At 48.9% G+C, this 18,163-nt stretch overlaps 1 protein-coding gene across 8 annotated transcripts in view; it reads right to left on the reverse strand.

The window, feature by feature from the left end:
• Positions 1–372: 372 nt before the first annotated feature.
• Positions 373–18,163, reverse strand: part of Bcl2l1 (BCL2 like 1) — a 49,371-nt gene continuing 31,580 nt past the window's right edge. For all 8 annotated transcript variants that reach the window (XM_055617972.1, XM_055617974.1, XM_055617978.1 and 5 more), the window contains exon 3: positions 373–2,007. In XM_055617972.1, coding sequence (XP_055473947.1) covers positions 1,870–2,007 — 138 coding nt within the window. In that variant the 3' untranslated portion in view covers positions 373–1,869. The remainder of the gene's footprint in view (positions 2,008–18,163) is intronic.

Genomic DNA, 18,163 nt, shown 5'->3' on the forward strand with positions numbered 1-18,163 from the left:
TCATGTGAAACTCTGAGACCTATCTTAAAAATGTTACTGCAAATATGGTCACTTTATCTACTCTCAAGTCTCTCATGTCTTGCCAGAAGATAGTGGCTTTCTCATGGAAGCCCTTAGCCAGCCAGCACCCCACTTCCACACCTTTCTTCTCTACTAGTCTCAAGAAGGCAGGTCTGTGCTGCAGCAGGACTCGGTACACACTTGCCCAGTGATTATGTAACTGTCAGCTCCCCAGGGTGCTCAAGTAATGTGCCTACTGCCACTAATGTACAGAATGCAAAGAACAGAAAGACGTTTGGGGCCACCCATCCCCAGAGCAACAGGACCCAACAACTTCTCCCTCGCCCGCACGGCGCAAAGCCAAGGCTGTGGTCCACAGAATTGACACCGTTTATTACTGAACTGCACTTTCACCTTCACACAAACTATTTCAAAGAGCTGGAACAAGTGTAGGGTGAGGGAGGGGAGGGCCAGGTGCCCCTCAGAAGCCAGGACCCCCTTGGGCTTCCCCGGGCAAGGGCAGGGAGGGAGCATCAGGCTGTCAGTCTCTGGGCACCAGCTCTCCACGTGCACGCGCACAGCAAGCCAGCAGCTCCTCACACATAAATACAGACACGCTTAACAAAAATAGTATATCATCTTCACAAGGAATAAAAACTAGTCTCGAATATGTACAGCAGAGAGCCCGGGGTAGCCAGAGCTGAGCTGGGACCCCTAAGGATGAGACAGGCCAAGGGTGGAGCAGAGGAGAGAGAGGCCTGAAGGGCTCCTGGCCAGGCCACGGTGACCCTGGCAGCCCTGCTGCCCAGGCTGGATGGGGTCAGGGCACAGAGACTGGGTAGGGCAGGCCCTTGCAGTCCTCCTCACCTGTGCACCAGGCTCTCCTTCTTGCCCTTCCTGCCTGAGGTAGGGAAGGCCCCAGGGCTCCCACTGCTGCTCTGTAGAGCTTCCCTTCACTTCAGGGCTGAGCCAGAGTCCCCAGACCCTGTGGCCAACACCCAAGGCAAAGATGCCATAGGCTGATCTTGCAGGAAGTGAGGCAGCTAAAGTCATTGGACAGCTCTGGGGCACCTATCTTGGGTCCAGTTGGTCCCTTAGTCATGGTCATGGAGCCAGGGGAGGGGTAAAGAAGGGCGGTGCTAAGCTGCAAGAGCCACTCTAGCTCTAGCACGAAGGACTTTCTGCAGCTAAGTCCCTCCTTCTAGTGGGGCTAGCCTCTAGCCAGAGGCCTCAGGAGAACATTCAGACCAGGAGTCAGGGCTTTGGCCAGGCCACAGGCTGGGAGGTTCTGGTCCTTGTCTCTTTATCCCAAGCAGCCTGAATTTCTAATTAGTCAAAAGGGACCTCTCAATGGCTCTTGGGGAGTGGAGATAGGAAAAAGGGGTGGGAGGGGGTTGGAGGAGGGCCGCCCAGGGACACAGTAGGACAGGAAATGGTCAATTCTGAGGCCACACACATCAAAACCAAGGCAATCTAGTCTCTTTCTGGGGAAGAGGTTTAGAAAGCTCTCTGGCTCCCTGCCAGAAAAGCATTCCCAGGAACCTCCGGGGAACAAGGGTCCCACCAACAAGGCAGGCCCTTCTCCCTTTAGCACAACCCTTCCCGCTCCTGCCAGCCTCCAAGGGGCCGATTTGGGGGAAAACCTTGTGAATTTTGAGGCCAAGGGAATTGAGATGTGGGGGAAGGTGGCTCTCACAGAAGCGTGGTGGGTTCTAGAAAGCTAACTGCAGGGGACTCGGTCTAGGCCCAACCCTGTGATAGGAGAAGGGGTGTGAGTTGCATGTAGTGGTTCTCCTGGTAGCAATGGTGGCTGAAGACAGAGTTGTGGTGGGGGGCAGGGTGACAGGCGAGTGGGTGGTCATTGTCTGGTCACTTCCGACTGAAGAGTGAGCCCAGCAGAACCACACCAGCCACAGTCATGCCTGTCAGGAACCAGCGGTTGAAACGCTCCTGGCCTTTTCGGCTCTCGGCTGCTGCATTGTTCCCGTAGAGTTCCACAAAAGTGTCCTGTAGGGACGGAGAAGCAAAGAGAAACACTGTGAATCCTTGTACTGAATGGGTAGGAGAAAAGAGCACTTCTATGTAATCGCCTTGTAAAACCATGGCACTAGTGCCCACCATGGCCAGAGAAAAGGTTAAAGGCTGCTCCTCTAAACCCCAGCTAGGGAAGACCAACCTAATGTGCTACTGAGAACACAGGGGCAGAGAGAGTGCATTTTGCCTCAAGAGGCAATAGACACCAGCAGGGACTACTAAGACACAGTGGGGTACAGGAGGTGGGATGGGGCAGGTTGTGCGGTATAACATATCCCTAGAGGCTGACTGGAGTCCAAGAGGAATGCCAGACCCTTGGGTTGTCCATTGCTAGACCACAGAGAGGCGAGGTTCTCAGAGCAATTCCACTGGGGTACTCAGCCAGTGGTCTTAGGACTTTCAGACTGGGGGACCATTCCTGTCCCCAACCCAGGGCTGTCAGTCCAGGCCCAGGAGGAGGTAAGCCAACAGCTCTCTGTCATGAAGTTCAGTTATCAGAGGAGCAAGTGTTTCAGTGGCACAACCAGCACATGGAAGTCAGAGTTGTGCAGCCACCAGCTGCAACGGGCTGTCTTCCTCAGGCTCTGGGAGGAAAGGAATCCAACTAAGGTCACCTACTTGGTCAATGATAGAACCAGAATCCACACTTGGTACTTGGCTCCTAGAAATAAGTGTTTGCCTTGTGTTTGTGGAATGAGAAACTGAATGTTGACTTTAGAGCCTAGGGCATTGCTACTATGGGGTTACGTTAGTCTCCATCTGGTCCCAACTGGCCAAGTGGAGGCTCCCTGACAGGCCTTCCATCTTCAGGTGGCTCTGGGCCCCACCTCCCAGTATGATCCCTCAAGATGCAGCCTGGTTCATTTCTTCTTCACTGATATCCCTCAGCAGTACCATGCACCCCTAGGCCATGCTCTGCAGAGAAGATTGCTTAAAAACACTGACCAGATTGCTGCACACTGCAAGCAGTCCTGCGCTCTAGCAGCTACCCCCATGCTCAGCAGGGAAATTTTGCATCCTGGTGCCTAGCAGCAGGATGGCACAAGCTCTGAGCAGATTGACCCGAAAAGATCAATATGGTCTTTATGATGCTGTTGGAGAGGCAGCATAAGCCATGGGCCCTTATAGCAAAGTTCCCATCCACTCAAAGAAAAGAACTGGAAGCAGCAGGCAGATGGAAAGTCCTCTTTGACCACAATGCATCCAGTTCTCCAAACTCTCCATCTTCCCAAAGTGTCCTCACACCAGAGCTGTCTGCCTCCCTGTCACAGCTGCAGTCCCGGGAGTCTCTCTGGCCCCTACTCTGGCTCTATGGTCTCTTTGCGGATCCTGTTGGCTGCACTGTCTGGAGCACCCAACACTTGTGCCCACCCCTAACCTTGCTGTAGGTCGTCTTCTCAGCATACTACCTTCTTTCTTCTCTCCTCTCCTCTTCCACCCCTTTTCCAGAGACAAAGGCTAGCCTTGCATTTTCAACCCTCCTACCTCAGCCTCCTGAGTATTGGGAGCACTGGGGTTATAGGTGGCCACACCCCTATCTCCTCAGCACTTCACAGGACCACAGCAGACATCATGTTTTGCTGTAATTTGCCTTCTGTACCTGATATGACTAGGCGAGAGCTGAGGTCCTGCCTTAAGCTTAGAATAGGGTCTGGCACAAAGCTGATGTGCCATAAACTGTCAGGTGTTGCCTAACACACACACACACACACACACACACACACACACACACACACACACAACTGTGCACAAAGTTCTATAACATTAAAATGGAGCCTGTAAGGTTTCAGCTCTTTCAATGAGACAAGTTCCTCATGTGTTTGTGATGCTGGTGAAACAAGCCTACTGGGCTGCCGGTCATATAATACTGAATGCATAGCAGTGAGGCACAGCTGGGCACACACCTTTAACCCCAGTACTCAGGAGGCAGAGGCAGGTAGGTCTCTATGAGGTTGATGCCAGCCTAGCCCACTTGGTGAGAACCTGCCTCAGAAAAGGACTGAACAATGAACACAATGCTGTGTTGTGTGTGGCACTGTTATTTATTTGAGTGTCCCGCTGCTTACAAGATGCTCGCTACACATAGATGGGTGAGTTAGGCTGGTAGGAGCCCTCAACCCTTTCTTGTTTTGCTGCTTCTCTGTGCTGCATCATAATCTCTTATGCTGCCCTCTAGTGGTCTGATGACATATTTCTGAACTCATCACCGGGAAGTTAAGCAACAGGACTGCATAGAAGGAGAACAAATACATTGCACGTCTACTAGGCCCCAGGAATTGCTCCATCTTTCCTTTGGGCCCTCAGAGGTAGGCTAGAGTCTCATTTCCCAGCAGAGGTGAGATGCCTGAGGCTTAAGGAGTGGAACACATTAACTAACAGATAGCAGAGCTAGCACCAGACTGCAGGGACTGCCTGCCTCACCGGGGAGAGGTGCAGGGCTGCTGGGTCCTACAGAACACGTGGCATGTATGAGGCCTTAAGGTTTATCTTTAGCAAAATCAGAGTGACTGCTGCTCCGGTTCCATCTATTGGACAGGGAGAACTGTCTTGTTGCAGTGCCACATGGTTTTGGGGCAAGGAACAGTGGTGACAGACCTGAGGGGAGCCCAGGACCTGGACAGAAAGCAGTGGCTGTCTGTTCTTGTCTTGTCCATCCTGGCCAGCCTCTATACTGAGAAGAGATTTTTTTTTGGTCTTGTTTTTGTTGACAGGGTTTCTGTGTAGCCTTGGCTGTCCTGGATTCCCTTTATAGACTAGGCTGACCTTAAATTCACAGAGATCCACCTGCCTCTGCCTCCCTAAGTGATGGAATTACAGGTGTGCGCCACCATGCCTGGCAAGAGAGCTCTTAAGACAGAGGATGTAGCACAGTTGGTAAAGTGTCCAGCCAGCATGCATGAAGCCTTGGGTCCCTGGTACCCTGCATAAAATTGGTATGGTGGTGCATTCCTATAACCCCAGTATGAGGGAGATGGAGGCATGAAGATTAGAAGTTCAAGGTCACCCTCAGATACATAGGAGTCTGAGGCCAGCCAGTTAAGCAGGCCTGGGTAAAGCAACAAAAAGATGTGTAAATAAAGTCCTGGGCTGTGGGAAGGACAGGAGAAAAGAAGCCACAGCTAGAAGTCTTGGTTATCTCAAGAGGCCACAAGGAATCAGGGACGCTGGGGTGGTAGCCAAAACTGAGAGCCCGGCTCCCACACTGGAACTTTCCTGAAGTAGAGGGCTGACAGCCACAGGAAATTTTCGGCTCTGGGGCTGGGCTGGAGTAAACAGGCCCTGTCCCCATGAAGGCACAAAGCGTTCACTGTCCAGGAACAGTCATTCCAGGGTGGAGGGGACACAGAGAACAAGATACTGACCACTCCCGTCTCTGTTCTTATGCTACATTCTTGGCCAGGGTGATCTTGCTCAGAGCTCCTTCTGGAGGGGTGGGGGTGAGCAGGGCTTTCAAGGGCGCGAGTCCTGGCAGTGGCTTTTGCAGAGAGTTGAGCAGAATGGGCCGTGCTGTTCCTGGGGGTGAGGGCAGGAGAGGCTGTGGTGTGGGTATATTTAGCCCAGGTTCACACGGCACACTTGGAAACAGCCATTTTCTCAGCGGGCGGCTGCTCTGGGTAAATAAACAGGACTACTGAGCTCCCAGGTCTGGAAAAGCAGAGATAAGTCCCCACTGCTCCTCGGGCTCCCACTGATTTTACTACACAGTGGGCAGGGGACCAAAGTCATGGGTGTTCCCAGGAAACCTAGGCCTGAGGGTGTGCTGGACTCAGCTTCGACTAGAGCTAAGTAAGAGAAGGTTCCCTTTGGAGCTGACTGCTGCCTTGGAGATACATGTGGGAGTTTTAGGGTGGCTGGGGACACAATGGCCAATGACCTCCACAACAGTTATGGACTCCAACCCAAGCAGACCGAATTTGGAGAGTCAACACAGCAGGTTTGGAGAAGAACCTAGACTAAGACTCCAGTTTTTCTACCTTTCACTCTAGAAGTCCAGCTAGGACTCCTTTAAAAGTGTTTTCTTCCAACACCAAACGGCTTAAAGTAGTCATGGCCATACCCACCGAAGGGCTCACGTTCTAAAGTCTTCACTCCTTACTCACACCTTTCTTCCTAAACCAGCCCATGAGACCCCACTGTGGAGCCCGCTCCTCCCTGTTCGCTTTCCCCCAACTCTGCAATGAACATCTCTCGTGTGTTTCCGGATTCTCTGCACTTTCAGTTACATCCCTAATGTTCACGAAGCACCAACCATGAAGACAGGCCTGAAGACAGGCAAAACCTCCCACAGGACTTCCAGGACATGTTTATGCTCTAGCACATTCTTAGCAGTAGTGAGATTACCTCCAAAGGGACACTATAAAAAATTCTTATATATTCCAATTGTTTATGGCTACATACAAGTGCATAAAAAATGCTTCACTAGGATATTCTAATTTCATGGGAAGGGACTTTGCACAAAAATGTCTAAAGAGATTCTTGAGGGAAGGTTTGAAAGAAAAAGGAATGAGGTGGGGCTGCAGAGATGGCTCAGTGGTTAAGAGCATTGGCTGCTCTTACAAAGGACATGGGTTTGATTCCTAGCAGCCATATAATAGCTCACAACCATATGTAAGGTAACTCTAGTTCCAGGGGATCTGATGCTCCCTTCTGGCCTCTGTTGGTACTACATGCATGTGGTGTACAATCATACATTCGCGCAAAACACCCATACATGTAATATAAAAAAGAAAAAGGAAAACAGCCAAGAAAAGAAAGCATCACAAAAAACAGTAAGATAATACGATAGATCTTGGGACCTTGAAGACAGGAAAATCTCTGAGGTTTATGTCAATGCCTCAATGATGATCCTGTTGCAGCCATAGAAGATTCAAATGCCTTAGGTGCAAAAGAGCCATGCTCCTAGGGCCTTGGATATTGCTCAGTGACAGAGCACTTGCCTGGCAAATACTTGATGTCGTGGAGCTTATGCCTAGCACCAAGGAAAAAAAATCAGGCTCCACCAGAGGCTCTAACATTACAAAGACCCTTAACAGGATGGAGAAGGGAAGCCACCATCTCCGTGCTGGTCTCCCCTATCAGTCTTGGGGTTCAATGCAAGCAGGACCAAGCCTAACCTAGACTTTGAAACCTAGCTCACTTAATCAGATATAGAATAGACTGACTTTAAACAGGTGGCTAACTGGAAGAGTCAACTTCTCTCTACAACTAACTACAACACCGAAGACATCACTGTGACATGATGTCTGGAGGGAAGGAACCCAGAGACTGAGTACACACCCAACCTGAATGGGACCTGTCTTCCCTTTCCTCCCCTCTCTCACCTCTCTCCATGCTTCTTCCCCAAGTGTGACTATGAGCAAGTTATTCCATGTCTCTGGTCTCCAGTGTCCTCACTTGTTAAACAGTAAGAATAAAATCATCTGTGACAGCTGGCTGCAGTACTGAGGACTGACCCGGAGCTTCGCATAAGTGAGGCAAGTGCTTTACCACTGACCGGTACACCATCTGCACTGTTCACTTTCTGTCTAAGAGATGGGGTCTTGAGCCCTTGTAGTGGCAGCAGCTGGCACTTTTCTTCAGAGCCACCTTGTGAGGTGCTCTGATTTACTGTTTTTATAAGTCAGCTCATCAGCTGTTCCCACATACTGTCACTGGGTACCACCGCTGCCTACTGGGCCTACAGATCTATAGCAACAATTAGGCTGAGTTCTTCTGCTCAGTTTCCAAAGAACAGATCTTCTTCTGCCCTGATAATGGGCCATGTTCATGTACCTCTGTGAAGGAAAGAGGTTCAAATTCTGAGCTCAAGTACACTGGTGCTCAGAGCCATTAAGACACCTTGCCAAAGTAGGTAAGGCAGTTCAAGTCCAATGTGTCAGGCAGCAAAACCCACATTGTAGGCCAGAGCCAGATCCAGAGCCAGGGCCAGTGCCAGGGCCAGGCTCTGGGTCCTTCAAAGAGAGTAAGGTGGTCTAAGACTATCAGTCAAATGAATGAGTCCTACACAGCCAGTAGAGAAGTGCCGCAGGAAAGGATGTGACGAATAACCAGGGGAAAGTGAAAGCCTTCCATCCTGGCTGCAGTGAGCAACAAGCAAGCTCCTGTGCCAGACGGTGCTTCCTTCCTCCTGGGTGACTCTGGAAAGCCACCAGGTCTGTGCCCACCACTTCCTTCCTGTTCGGTTATTTCAGGAAAGATGTGGGTGGAGAAGAGGAAGGGGCTCCTACAAGTGACTCTGTGCCAGAAACGGTAGCAGTATGCCTTCCCCTGGCCTTGGCACGGCCCTGTATGGGTAGGTTGTGAATCACCTGCAGTCACCTTTCTGCTCCTAGCCTCAGTTTCTCCCAGAGAAAAGCTGATAAATGCCAGCTGAGTAGATAAACAAGGCCTTTGTTAGGAGATCCCTAGGAGGCAGCGGGGTGGTGGCACACAGAGGCCTTATCTCTCTCTTGGCAGGAGTGTAGGCAGCAGCTCAGAAGGAGTGAGGCTTGTGACTGGAATCCACTTCCCTTGGCATTCCTGGGGGAGTTGCTGACCTGCGTGATGTGAGAGGAACAAGCTCTCTGCTCTGAAGAACAGAGGCTGGATGTGGGCACCCTGGGCAGGCAGATCAGTGAGGGCAGAGTGGGAGCAGAGGCAGCTGACTCTGGTGTTATGGGCAGTGTTAAAATTAGGGGGTGCAAATGCTCAGTGAAGCAAGGCGATCTTTTGAGGGCTTCTTGGCTGAGGGTGTAGGCCATGTGAGCTTTAGGGAATCTTTGGGGACATTTTCATATCTTCCTCTAACTCTGTCGGTCATCTGTCAGCCCCTTCTCTCCTTCCCCTTCCCCCACCATTAGTTCTAAGAAGAGGAGCCTGACAGATGTGCGCATTTCTCAGAACAGGAAGCGGCTGTGCAGGGAGGAGATAACACCTCGCTGGGGAATCGAGAAGTATCTGGCTGAGTAAGTGAGGCCTTCCATCTGTCCAGCTTTGAAACAGGCCACTCAGCTGAGCACCAGGAGAGCATCATAGGCACTCTCTGCTCAATGGAGTCTGCAACCACCTGCTCCCAGAGGGCGGGTAACATGGCAACCAGGATTCACTAGGCTAGCGCCTTCAGTGTCAGGAACCACCCAGGCCTCACAACAGCCAAAAGAGAGGGTGGGGCCTGTAGTAATCCCAGCACTCAATGGAGACTGAGTCAGGCTGCCATGAGTTTAATGACAGCATGGTTTACATAGCGAGCTCCAGGCCAGCCAGGACGGCGTGACACCCTCAACAACACAAGCAAACAAAATCCTTTGGGCTGTTCTCACCTTTTATGTCACAGACAAGGACACAGGAGTAAAGAAGCACAGTGTCCTCAAGGTCATATCACATACCTGAGGTGAAGCTGAACCCTGGCAGCCTGGTCCCAGAGCCCAGCAATTCACTGCTCTGTGAGGCCTCTTTTCTCATCTCAGCCATCTCATTTCAAGCATGGTGACTTCCTATCTTCTCTCAAGTAGATAACAGCCCTCTAGTAGCCCAGGGGCCCGGGCCAGAAGGACACTCAGAGCGAACTGTGTGAATATGCATGTGCCTGCATGCGCACATGTATGCAAGGGCACATAAAAATGCCTGCTAAGGAAAGAAAAAGGCACTGAATCCCCTGGATCTGGAGTTATAGTGGCTGTGAGCTGTCTGATATGAGTCCTGAGAACAGATGTCGGTCCTCCACGAGGGCAGTGTGCACTCTCAATTGCTGAGTCATCACGGCAGCCCAAGAGTGACATTCTAACACCTGATCTACCTTCACATGAGATCCCCAGCAATACCAACTCTCTGGTGGAGTTAAGGATGGACTGTCATGGTCACACAGAGTTTGCCTCCTGTAGATGGGACAGTGGGATACAGTCAGTCCGAGGCAGTCTCTCTTCTCTGTGTAGAGCACTTTACATTGGGCAGCCGCACTGGAAAACCATTCTTTTAGGGAGCAAATGCTTCTCTAAGGCTGGCCTTGGATCTGTTCTCATCTTTGCTATTCCAGCTGCCAAGAATGGTACCTGTGGGCAGAAGCAGCTCTGCCAGCCTTCCTTGACCTGGGCCAGTTTCCTGTCTGACTATTTCTTCCCATGTGAACTGGAAGTGCTTCCCTGATAAGAACAAGGCTGAATTACTTCCCACTACTATGTCAGAGCACAGAGTACGCAGGTAGCCAGAAGTCTGGCAAGTAGACTAAGATATTTAGTTTTGAACATCTCATCTATGAAATGGAATAAAAATTTACCTCAGCTCAGATTGCTATGAGGACTCACCATAACACATGTGAATCATGACACACAGTCAACCCTGAGGAAATGTTAGGTACAACTACTGTGCTCACTACTAGCTAAGGCACAGTTTGAGTCTGGGTCCTCTCATGGCCTGGCCTGCAAGGGTCAATGTGTGTATGCATTGTGTGTGTTGTGTTTTGTGTGTGTGTGTGTGTGTGTGTGTGTTTCCTGAGCCTCAACCCGCCAGGCTGCTTCTCTCCCTCCATGTCACATTCTGTTCTGCCTCAGGCTTTTTGGCATGCTGGTCTCTCAGCCCAGCATACTCTTAGGCTCAAAGAGCACATCTTCAGGGAAGCCATCTGCTTACTTTTTCCATTTGCCCGTTAGTTCTGGTTTCTGGACCTAGGCTGGTGTTTGGCTCAAAAAAGGTGCTGAAAAGAATAAAGGCCAGTTGACTCCCTCTTCATTCCCATCTTTTTTTGGCAACAGTACAAGAAGGCCTTGCAATATCAAGCAACTGGGCAAGAAGCTGGCGTCCTCCAGACACCAAGTCCTCAGAGATTCATGCAGAAGGATGGGAAGCTTATGGGAAAGTGCTAGAAAAGACATCTTCTGTGAGCACATACCTCTAGTCCCAGCACTTGAGAGGAAGAGGCAGGAGATCCCTGAGCTGGAGACTAGCCTGGTCTATAGAGTGAGTTCTGGGCCAGCCAAAACTACAGAGTAAGACCCTACCTCAAAACAAGCAAGCCCATAAGCAAACAAACCAATAATCATCTTCTGTGGGCCAGTGAGAATACTCAACAGGTAAAGGTACCTGCTGCCCATGTCTAACATGTCAACCTGAATTTGATTCCCAGGATGACATGACATAAGGAGAGAACCAACTCCCATACATGAGCTGTAGTACCTGTGCTCCACCAGATTATATGTAATAATAGAAAAATGGCATCTCTGCACTGTGCTGGAACAACCAGAGTCCACAGCAGGCTCTCCTGCCACCTTCCCCAGTCATGCCCGGCCTCTTTCCTGGGGGTGCTCAGTCCTGGCTGCTGTGGAAGAACACAGCTCCATTGCTAGGTTGCTTGAGGTAAATCCACTCTCCTGTCTGGCATTTCCCTACCTATAAAATGAAGGAGGGGCTGGATTTGTTGCCCTTTTAGAAAACTCGGTAACTCTAGTTTCAGAGAACCCAACCCCAACGTCCTCCTCTGACGACCCCCAAGAGCAGCAAACACATGCATGGTGCACAGACATACTTGCAGACAAAACACTAACACACATAAAAATAAATAAGCCTCAAACAAACAAACAAACAAACAAACAAAGTGAAGGCCATTACATCACAGGAATTCTGCAAGGGCTACTAGGAAGAGGAAGAGAGTAAGTCACTTGGGGCAACTGAGCCCTGGGTCCCTTCGGGGGCATCCAAAAGGCCAAGCACCCAGTGTGTGAAGGGCCGGGCCCTCCTCTACCTCAAAGCCCAACGGCTCTGCTCCCCATCCTGAAGAATTCGGGGGAAGAGTTCAATCTAGGAGCCAGGGCAAGCTCCCAAGTGGTCAGAGGTTGCTCAAGCACTGTAGCCTTAACCTCTTCACCCCAGCATGGCCTCAGCTAGTCCGGACAAGTCCTGGGTATTTTCAGCTACCTTTATCTGATCAGAAATGTTTGGAATTCCACAGGCTGAAGGCGACTGATCTGGAGGATTAAGCAATCGATGCAAGTCTCTAGAACACCCTCCTTCCTGCTCCACCCCCTACATATGAATACACTCCACTCTTCAAGTGCCCAAAGAGGTCCTCCTCTGCCACTTCCACCACTGCCCAGGTTCCTCAGCTCCTTACTGTGCAGAGCTACAGGGTGCCTCTGACAAAGACCTTGGGCCACACTCAGGGAAGGGCCCTCCAGAGATGTGCTGTTCGAGCAACTGATATATACACTACCACTGTGACGCCCAGGAGCAGCTAACTATCTGCTGAGGCATCATATGACTCCTCAGAAATCTTAAGTGTCATGATGTGTGGCTCCTGTCCAGGTCAATTTGTCTCAACAGATAGACACTGAAATCCAGCGACATTCCCAAAGGCCACCAGACATAAGTCAAAGCCTGGTCTCAGGCCTCCTGACCGCTGGGGCAAAAACTTTTCCCTCTGCTGAGCCTAGAATTCTAGTGCACAAGAACAGCTGCACCTACTCCACAGGCATGGCAGCAGAATTAAACGGTCCTTAGTGTTAGTCCCAGCCCAAAGAGTGCCTTTGACTCCAGCTAAAGATGAGTGGCACTTCCCATCCAGTCTGTTGTAGCTTTATTTACAACAGCTAGTACCTTCCCTGGAAAGTCTTGCTATATGACTCTGACTGGTGTTGATTTCATTTTGTGAGCTGACCTCGAACTTCAGTGATCCTATTTCCTGGGCCTCAAGCGCTCTGAGTATAAGCAGGCACCACCACATGCTGAAAGTTTTTCCTTTTGATGTCCTTTTTTTTTGCGTATCAACCGCTCTTAGGCTTGGAAGTTGGAGAAGGCAGAGACGCAATACAATCCCTGATTCCCTGGGCATCTTAAAAGACCATAAAGGAGGAATATATTGATTATGCTCTGTTCCATCTCACCTGCCTATCACCCACCACCATCTGCAGAGGCCCTCTTTGTAAGCCGGGCTGTCTGGAGTTAGTTGCTGAAAGGTCCAGACAAGCTGCCCTGTTCATTCCTGGGCCTTCATTTATCCAATCTGTATTGTATCAGATGTTGAGCATTGATGAGCTAGGGACAAAGCAGTGGGCCAAAGTCCTCTGTGCTTGTACCCTGAGTGTCCTTTGTCTAGGCCTAAGACATCTCCATTGGAAAGATGTTGGACCAAGACTGTGCATGGGCTTTAAGATAACTAGAGGTGACAGGTGTGGTGGGAAACCTTTAATCCCAGCACTTGGGAGGCAGAAGTTAAGTGGATCTCTGTGAGTTCAAGGCCAGCATGGTCTACATCAAAGACTTCACAGAGAGACCCAGTCTAAAATAAAAAACATAAATAAAAACAACAAAAAACTAGAGGTGATACACAAAGAGCATCCCTGGGGCCAACCTTTGCCCCCAGAATGTAGCTAAAGAAAGAAGCAAAGTCTCAGGGAAAGTGTGGCTAGGCAGCACAGCAGTTTGCTTCAGGCTAGAAGAATCCTCCCTGTGCCAGGCACTGAGTTGGCAGTTCTACAGAGAACAAAGGCCAAAACGTGCCAGGCTGGAGGGGCCTAGTGGGGCAGCATTGTGGGGGACGGGCACGCATAAACGTGTAGGTGAGGTCCATGGAGATCAGACAGCTGAGAGCAGAAATGAAAACAGGCTGGGTCCCAAAGGGCGGCAGCTTCAGCTTTGTAAACAGCAGACAAGCAGAGGGTTCAGGTGCAGGTCTGGGGAGCCAGCTGAGCTCAGCAGGAGGATGGGACCTCCCCAGTCTCTTCCATCAGCGATGATGACACTAAGCTGAACAGAAGCCGCAGACACGCCTGGGCAGAGCCATCTTCTCACTCCCTACATTCCAGATGGTCTTTTCCGACCCTCTGTTTGATCCAGCCAGCTCCAGCCACCCACCAGCCCTTGAAGATCCCATCCCTGTTTAGAGGGGAGCATCCCTTCCCTACCCCATGGGTCTTGAGAACATGGCTGCAGGTGCAGGAGCAAAGTCAGAGTTGCTATAACTGCCAGGCCAGCAGTGCCTGACCTACATCTCCATGCTTGGTTGCATAAAAAAAAAAAAAAAAAAAAAAAATACTAGGGCTTTCCGTTAGTGCTCACTAGATGCAGCTGGTTCAGGGAAGCCTGAGCTTTCTGAAGGTGTGTCGAGAGTAGGGCAAGATGGCTGGTCTCCAAAGTGTGCCCTGGCTTTGGGGACCTCTACAGATTTCAGAGATTAGAATATTCCTTCTACCAAGGTCACCCACCAAAGCTTTCTTTTTCTAGTATATTATTCTTATTAAGAACACGCACTCACGCACACAAGCTCAATGATTCATTTGGAAAAAAGTTCCCAAACTAAACAGTTGCTTTTCTTGCAAACCACTGGCACTTAGAGAAAAGCTTTAGTTTTTCATGGGGGGTGGGGGGGTGTGCACACACTGTACCAAAAAGACACACACAGAGAAACAAACAACACTCCCCCAACAATTTAAAGGTTCTAGCAAGGAGTGGCAAAATACACCAGTAACCCCAGCACTGGGAGATAGAGGTAGGAGACCAGAAGCTGAAACTAATTAGAGGCCAGCCTGGGCTGTGTAAGACTCTCCACCTAGAAAAAAAAAGACAAAAGTTCAGTTTGTGGAGAGGACCTGGTCAGGGGGCACAAGTTTCCTCCCACTGCCATTTCAATGAGGTGAGTTTTACTTATGTCAGTCAATAGACAGATGAGCTTAGAGCTCTCTCACTGGTTCCAATGCTCTATGAGCCTTCTCATTTTTTTTTTCTCTCCTCAAGGCAGTTGTGGAATGTAAAGAAAGAGGCTGAGATTTTATGTTAAAAAAAAAGATTCTACCTGTAGCCAATGAGCTCATGAATCTCAGAGAAGAACCCACTTTATTAAATCTGTGTAATTCCTAACTGCACTCTAAATACTTGTCCTCAGACCTACAATAAGTGTACTTTTCTCTGTCATCGCCGCCGTCTCTTTGCAGCAGATGGAGACTATTCCAGAAAGCCATAGCTGGTCAAAATGTGACCAACTGACCACTGGCCTTAACAGATATATCTGCAACCGAACCCGCAACACCCAAGGCTTAAGGAACACTTTGGAGATTTTAAGAGCCAGAGGACCAAGAACTCTGCCTTGAGATGACAGGGAAGCTATACTTATGCTATCTCAACAATATGGCTGTCTAAATAAGAACAATGACACCTATGGACATGCTAACGTGGAAGGGGAAAATTCAAACCCTAGAAAAGGAACAATGGGAAACCATTGCTGAGGAAAGGAGAATTAGTCTTCTCCAAGGGAAGTGTCCCCTATTTAGTTATCCAGTACTAACTGATCAGCCCTGAAATCATACACATACAAATAGCAATAAACAGGTTCAGCAGATTGTACTTATATTGTTATGCATATATTACATATATATGTATATTACATATGTATATAACATATTACATATATATGCATAACAATCATTAAAAAGAGGTCACAAATTCGCAAAGGCGGGGAGGAGTATGAGGGGTTGGCAGAAGGAGGAAAGGAGAAAAATGATGTACTTATATACTAATTTAAAAATTGAGGGTGGGGTGGGGGTGCTAGAAAGACGGTCCTGTGGTTAAGAGCATTTGCTTCTCTTATGGAAGACCTACCTGGGTTTGGTTCCCAGCATCCACATGTGTAACAGAAGTTTTGGTTTCTTTGTAAACTCAGTTATGTTATGTAAATGTTTTTGTTTTAACCCCAAGTGTGGGATTTTAGGTGGGCTATAGTTTGTCCACACCTGTTAATTGGCTCTTTTGGAGTGTGGCTTTTGCCAGCTGGTAACGGCCTTCTATGTGTGCACAGAGAGGGGCGTGGTCTAGGACTTTTGAGAGTATAAATATGAGAGAAAGAGAAGTTTGGAGAGACCAGAGATGGCTTGGAGCAGACAGATGCTGAGAAACACTTCGGAGACTGCTAGCTGCATCTGTGGTTGACAAAGACTAGTACAGAGCCCAAAAAGAACCCCTTGGCAAAGTAAAGGAGTCTGGGCCCTTTCTCCCCCATTAACCTTTTTTTCTACCACATAAGGGTTAGGTGGTTGGAAGGGAGGCTGAGGCCTACACACCCCAAATAGAGTTTAAAAGAGTGCTACATGGTGGCTTCTAACTGCCTGTAACGCCAGCTCCAGGAAGTCCGTGACTCTTCTGACCTCAGCAGGCTCCTGCACACACATGGTGCACATACATACAACCAAATGCACACACACAATAAAACAAATGTTTTAAATATTGGAAAAAAATTTAACATTGAAAAAGAGCCACACCCCCCCCCCCCCCACATGTGTAGAGGGCACATGGTGAAAGTCAGAGAGCAGTCTGATTCTCTCCTTCCACCTTATATGGACTTGAGGGGTGGAACACAAGCCAGATGCTCACACCAGAAAGAGCATTAAATGATAGGAGAGCTGAGGGAAGCCCAGAACCACCGTGATGGAGAAAGAGTGAATGATGAGAGGCTCAGTGGTTAAGAACACTGGCTACTCTTCCAGAGGACCAAGGTTCAATTCCTAGCGCTCACATAGCAGCTCACCTACCTGCATGTACTTCCTGGATTCTTTTAACTTTGAAAAGAAAAAGTCACATGAAAACACAGAGCAAGTGCACTGGACCTGTAAGTTCAGTTCCAAGAGGTCTACTCCTCTTGTGGCCTCCATGGGCACTTCGGACATACATGGTACACAGACATACATGTAGACAGAAAGCTTAGATACATAAAATAAATAAATAAATTTAATAGGAAAAAAAAAAGAGCAAATAATGGGGTCTTTTGAGTCTAACTGCCTAGATTTGAATTGAATTTTATTAGTATTTATAACATTTATTATATTATTAGGCAGACCTTTATTAGTATCAGACCTTATTCTTTAACTTGGCTGACTCCCCATGTTCTTGTACAGACAATGGGAACAAAGAATGTAACTTTAGTGGTAGGTGGTTTACCTACCATGTACAAGGCCCTAGGATCCATTCCCAGTACAAACAACAAAAGACACACGGACAGTGCGCCTACAGCATCCTACACACTGCAGGACTCAACAGAACAGCAGCATTTACTAGTATTTGTCATTAGTGTATTAATTATAGATGGGTCATTCCTAGAGACTCTCTGGGGGCAGGAGATCACTTGAAGCTCCCCATGGCAACAAAGCTCTGGATGTGGAAACTGACAGAACCCTAACTAGATTTAAAGACTGTCCATGGGGCAAGGCTGGCAGCTCAGCATGACCACAATGGGCTACAGAAGAGGCATATGGCCTTCTCCTGGGACCTCCATAGATTCTAGTTGTGTTCATGGGAATAGTTACCCTCTCAAAGCTCAATTCCTCATCAGAATGCAACTCCATGGCCAAGTATTACTTCTGGTAATACAGAGTACACTTTAAGAGTGTTGTGGGTACTGGCCAGGCCTAGTGACGCACGCCTTTGGTCCCAGTACTCAAGAGATAGAGGCTGAGCCAAGTGGATCTCTGTGAGTTTGAAGCCAGCCTTGTCTATATAGCGAGTTACAGGCCAGTCAGGGCTATATAGTGAGACTATCTCTAAATAAATAAATAAACAAATAAGAAAATTAAAAAAAAAAAAAAGACAGTAGGTACTGGCCTGGTGGCTCATATCTTTAATCCCAGCACTTGGGAGGCAGAAACAAGGATGTCCATTGAGTTCAAGGCCATCCTGCTCTATATAGTGAATTCCAGGCCAGCCAAGGTTACATAGTGAGACCCTGTCAACCAACCCTTGAGACCCTGTCAACCAACCCTCCACCCCCAAAGAAAAAAATTAAAAAATGGGGATGTTACATGATAATTAACCCAGGCTTAATCTCAGCTCCCCACCACTTAACTAGCTGGGCCAGAAACCCTGGTACACATATTTAGCCCTTCTGCTTTGTAATTTTCATGGTTCTCTGTTAGATGGTTGAGAACCAACACACAGAGTGCAATGGTGGGCATGCAGCAAATTTCACCTGACTCATGAAAATTTGTTCTTTTTCATCCCTATCATAAATGAGCAATACCAAATAAACCTCCCAAGGAAGATGTGTGTGCAAAGGAAGAGATGCTTGCTGCTCTTCCAGAGAACCAGAACCAGAGCTTTGTTCCCAGCACCTGTATCTGGTTCCTCCCTCCCTCCCTTCCTTCCTTCCTTCCTTCCTTCCTTCCTTCCTTCCTTCCTTCCT

The sequence above is a fragment of the Psammomys obesus genome, unplaced genomic scaffold, assembly GCF_907164565.1.
Source record: "Psammomys obesus unplaced genomic scaffold, mPsaObe1.curated_primary_1811, whole genome shotgun sequence".
NCBI lineage: Eukaryota > Metazoa > Chordata > Mammalia > Rodentia > Muridae > Psammomys > Psammomys obesus.